General features: G+C 49.1%; 1 protein-coding gene across 1 annotated transcript in view; it reads right to left on the bottom strand.

The window, feature by feature from the left end:
• The window catches only part of slc25a11 (solute carrier family 25 member 11), a 14200-nt gene that overhangs the window by 23 nt on the left and 9177 nt on the right, over positions 1-5000 (bottom strand). The window contains exons 6-9 of the mRNA XM_055150050.1: positions 3136-3226; positions 2323-2422; positions 2184-2235; positions 1-1735 (exon numbers count right to left, since the gene is read on the bottom strand). The exon at positions 1-1735 is cut by the window's left edge and continues 23 nt beyond it. Coding sequence (XP_055006025.1) covers positions 1580-1735; positions 2184-2235; positions 2323-2422; positions 3136-3226 — 399 coding nt within the window. The 3' untranslated portion in view covers positions 1-1579. The remainder of the gene's footprint in view (positions 1736-2183; positions 2236-2322; positions 2423-3135; positions 3227-5000) is intronic.

The raw sequence follows: 5000 nt of genomic DNA, 5'->3' as shown, positions 1-5000 counted from the left end.
ACACCAGAAACACTTTGTACAGATTTAGAACAGAAACGTGGCAGTTAACGGACCAATCAGAGCGCAGCAGGAGGAGGGCTCAGCCAATCAGAGAGTAGCCTGTGCACTACACCCGCACGATCCACCAATCAGACGCAAGGACCATCTCATTCACAGTCTCACTAAAAATACATTATTCAAATTCTGATATTTTATATTTAAATACTGCACAGAACTAAACCAGGTCTGAACCAGGTCTGAACCAGGTCTGAACCAGGACTTTGTGTTGGTCTCTTAATGATAAATAATGAAGTGCTTGAAACTAAAAGGTGCTTGTTCGTCCCTCTGCGTCTGATTGGTTGTCTGTCAGCTTTAAGGCGGGACTTGCTGCTCATTCTCTGCTCTGATTGGCCAGTATTTCTGGGGTTCATGATCCATCAGCACCTGTGGCTTAGGCCGAAGTCTGCTGTGCTCAAAGGGTCCAGACCGGGTCCAGGGTCCAGACCAGGTCCAGACTGAGTCCAGAGAGTCCAGGGTCCAGACCGAGTCCGAGTCCAGGCCGAGTCCAGGCCGAGTCCAGAGTTGAGGGTCCCGAGAGTCCAGGGTGAGTCTGGACCTGTGGGCTGTTTGTGAAGCAGAGGTGGGTCCAGGACGTGTGCGTCGTGGGGCTGCACCGATCCGATACTGGTATCGGATATCGGCACATATCGAAACATTTGCTGGATCAGGAGATCTGCTCCCAAATATTCTGGTTGGACGTCTGGAGCACAGAACTAAAAACATGTGCAGATACAGAAACTTTTGGATCCGTTTAGAGTTTAGAGGAAATAAAATGTGTTTTGAGTCTCTGCGCGTCCTTAAAGACTGAGAGGCAGATTCTGTTTTGGGCTTTGTTTAGTTTTTACACAAATCAACAAGAACTTTGTGAAGAAAAACTGAACGTGAGAGTCCCGCGCCGCTGACGTCACGCGGCCAACATCACGACGTCACGCCGGGAGAATTCTGACCAAAAGTTCAGCTCAATTTACACAAGAATCACATTTCTGTGACATTTTATTCTGTTGACATCATGTTTAAAGTGGTTTCCTCAATAACTGTTGATCAGATAATCCTGTGCTGCGGGTCGCTATGGTAACCGTTCTGGAATTCCCTGGTGTCATGCCAAGATTTACAACCAGGAAGTCAAATCTGCAACCTAAAAAAATACCCAAACTACGAAGAGGAAAAAGGAAAAATTCCTAAGACAATCTTGACTTGTGTGACGGTAAGTGTGTTTGAGTGAAATGAGTGAAAGCCCCGTTCAGCTCGAGTCCTGGACATGAGTGACAGAGCCGGACCAGAGCCGGACCAGAGCCGGACCAGAGCCGGACCAGAGCCGGACCAGAGCCGGACCAGAGCCGGACCAGAGCCGGACCAGAGCCGGACCAGAGCCGGACCAGACTCAAGTTTCGTGTGACAGTTTGACAGTGGACATGGTTCTACGTCCAGAGACTTCAGAGTGTGTTTGTGTGTAGAGGTCCTGGTCGTCGGGAGTCGTGTGTGTGTGTGTGTGTGTGTGTGTTGTGTGTGTGTGTGTGTGTGTGTGTGTGTTTGTGCGTTTCTAAGGGTCCAGCACATATTTCTTGTAGAGGCGGTTCATCTGCTCGAGGAAGATGAAGGTGAGGACGGTGTGAGGGCCGAGCCGAGCGTAGTACGGAGTGAAACCTTTCCACAACGAGAAGAAGCCCTCCTTCCCCACCACACGCACCAGGACGTCCTGCAAGACACACACCACAGACGGACTCAAACCGGGACCAAACCAGGACCAAACCAGGACTAAACCAGGGACCAAACCAGGGACTAAACCAGGGACCAAACCAGGGACTAAACAGGACCAAACCAGGGACCCAAACCAGGACTAACCAGGACCAAACCAGGGACCAAACCAGGACCAGGGAAACCAGGGACTAAACCAGGGACTAAACCAGGGACAAACCAGGGACCAAACCAGGGACCAAACCAGGGACAAACCAGGGACCAAAACCAGGACAAACCAGGGACCAAACCAGGGACTAAACCAGGGACCAAACCAGGGACCTAAACCAGGGACCAAACCAGGGACTAAACCAGGGACTAAACCAGGGACCAAACCAGGGACCAAACCAGGGACCAAACCAGGGACCAAACCAGGGACCAAACCAGGACCCTAGGACCTTGTCACTCACCAGTCCGTTCTTGTACTCTGGTTTCCCGTCGATCATCTTCATGTTCTGGATCCTGCACAGAGACAAGTTAATTCAGAGTCTGGAATAACCGGGACTAAACCAGGGACAGAATCAGGTCTAAATCAGGACCGGGACAGACCTGGTCTTGACGATGTCGACGGGCATGGAGGCGGCGGTGGTGACGAGGCCGCTGATCATACTGGCACAGAAGTGGCACAGGATGTCATCGCCGAAGTACCCTGAGACAGACAGAGGGGGCGCCACAGTCACACTCACCGTTTTACACTGGAGCTCAACAGCGCCCCCGCCTGGTCCCGCAACACGGACTTCAGGAACCAGAGCGGACGTCTCTGCTGAGCTCCACCAAACATCGCTTAAACATCATTCAAACGTCGTTCAAACATCACTGCTGTAATATTCAGAGAAATGGCAGATGCTCTTCCTCCTCCGAGTCTGTGGAGCAGTGACCATGTTCTGACTCGTGTCAGAAGGACGACACAACGATCATGAACCGAAACACCCACATTATTTTAACAAGAACAAACATGATCCAGAAACGAAATTCATTCGACTTTAAAATCACAATAAACCAAACACTTACTTCCTCTTTTAAAGAGGAATTCAGTTTTATTCACGATTAAAGTTTTCATGTAAACGTGACAACTGTGCATCTGTTTTGTTAGAGCTGCTTTGGACTTTTATGTTCAGAAATAAAACTTTTATAGCAGTAAGTTTCCCCAGATGAAACAGAGCTGCTGTAGAGCGCCCTCATGTGGACACTAACCTGTACTACACAACACACTTTATTCACCTCAAAACTGATTTAAACTATTTATTTATGAACGATGACGACTGACATCAGAGGACTGGAGTTTTGTGTTTAGTAAATTTTATTTTGTGCTTTATCTGAGTTTAAATTGACCTGAGTGTGACCTTTGACCCTGTGACTGACCTGAGTCGAGCAGAGCCTGTTTGGACTGAGAGTACGAGGCGAGCTGCGCCGCGTTCACCACCAACGCCCGAGCCATGGTCGGAACACAACCCTGAAACACACAACACACGGCACATGACACACGACACACAACACTGACAACACACAACACACACACACATGACACACGACACACACACACACACACAACCCTGAAACACACACAACACACGCACATGACACACACACACAACCCTGAAACACACAACACACGGCACATGACACACGACACACAACCCTGAAACACACAACACACAACACATGACACACACAACACCACAACACATGACACATGACACACGACACACAACCCTGAAACACACAACACACGACACATGACACACGACACATGACACACACGACACACAACCCTGAAAACACACAACACACGGCACATGACACACGACACACAACCTGAAACACACAACACAAACGACACATGACACGACACACTACACACGACACACGACACACACACACACACACAACCCTGAAACACACAACACACGGCACATGACACGACACACACACACAACACATGACACACAACACACGACACACAACCCTAAACACACACAACACACACACACACACATGACACACAACACACAACCTGAAACACACAACACAGGCACATGACACACACACACGACACATACACACAACACACAACCCTGAAACACACAACACACGGCACATGACACACACACACGACACACAACCCTGAAACACACAACACACGACACATGACACACGACACACGACACACCCTGAAACACACAACACAGCACATACAACACACACACACACACATGACACACAACACACGACACACAACCCTGAAACACACAACACACGGCACATGACACACGACACACTACACACAACACATGACACACAACACACGACACACAACCCTGAAACACACAACACACGACACATGACACACGACACACAACCCTGAAACACACAACACACGGCACATGACACACGACACACTACACACAACCCTGAAACACACAACACACGACACATGACACACGACACACAACCCTGAAACACACAACACACGGCACATGACACACTACACACGACACACAACCCTGAAACACACAACACACGGCACATGACACACACACACACACACATGACACACAACACACGACACACACAACCCTGAAACACACAACACACGGCACATGACACACGACACACACACACAACACATGACACACAACACAACACACGACAACACACCACACACACACACACATGACACACGACACACAACCCTGAAACACACAACACACGGCACATGACACACACACACACACACCCTGAAACACACAACACACACACATGACACACTACACACAACCCCTGAACACACAACACACGCACATGACACACACACACAAACCTGAAACACACAACACACGACACATGACACACAACACACTACACACAACCCTGAAACACACAACACACGGCACACATGACACATGACACACAACCCTGAAACACACAACACACGACACATGACACACAACACACTACACACACACAACCCTGAAACACACAACCCTGAAACACACAACACACGGCACATGACACACAACACACGACACACAACCCTGAAACACACAACACACACACATGACACATGACACACATGACACACACTACACACAACCCTGAAACACACAACCTGACAACACACACACACACACACACACACATGAACACACAACACACGACACACAACCCTGAAACACACAACACACGGCACATGACACACGACACACTACACACAACCCTGAAACACA

This window comes from Boleophthalmus pectinirostris, unplaced genomic scaffold (assembly GCF_026225935.1).
Source record: "Boleophthalmus pectinirostris isolate CB_2022bp ecotype Guang Dong unplaced genomic scaffold, ASM2622593v1 HiC_scaffold_14, whole genome shotgun sequence".
NCBI lineage: Eukaryota > Metazoa > Chordata > Actinopteri > Gobiiformes > Gobiidae > Boleophthalmus > Boleophthalmus pectinirostris.
The sequence above is the reverse complement of the archived record's forward strand: the minus strand, read 5'-3'. Positions and strand labels throughout refer to the sequence as shown.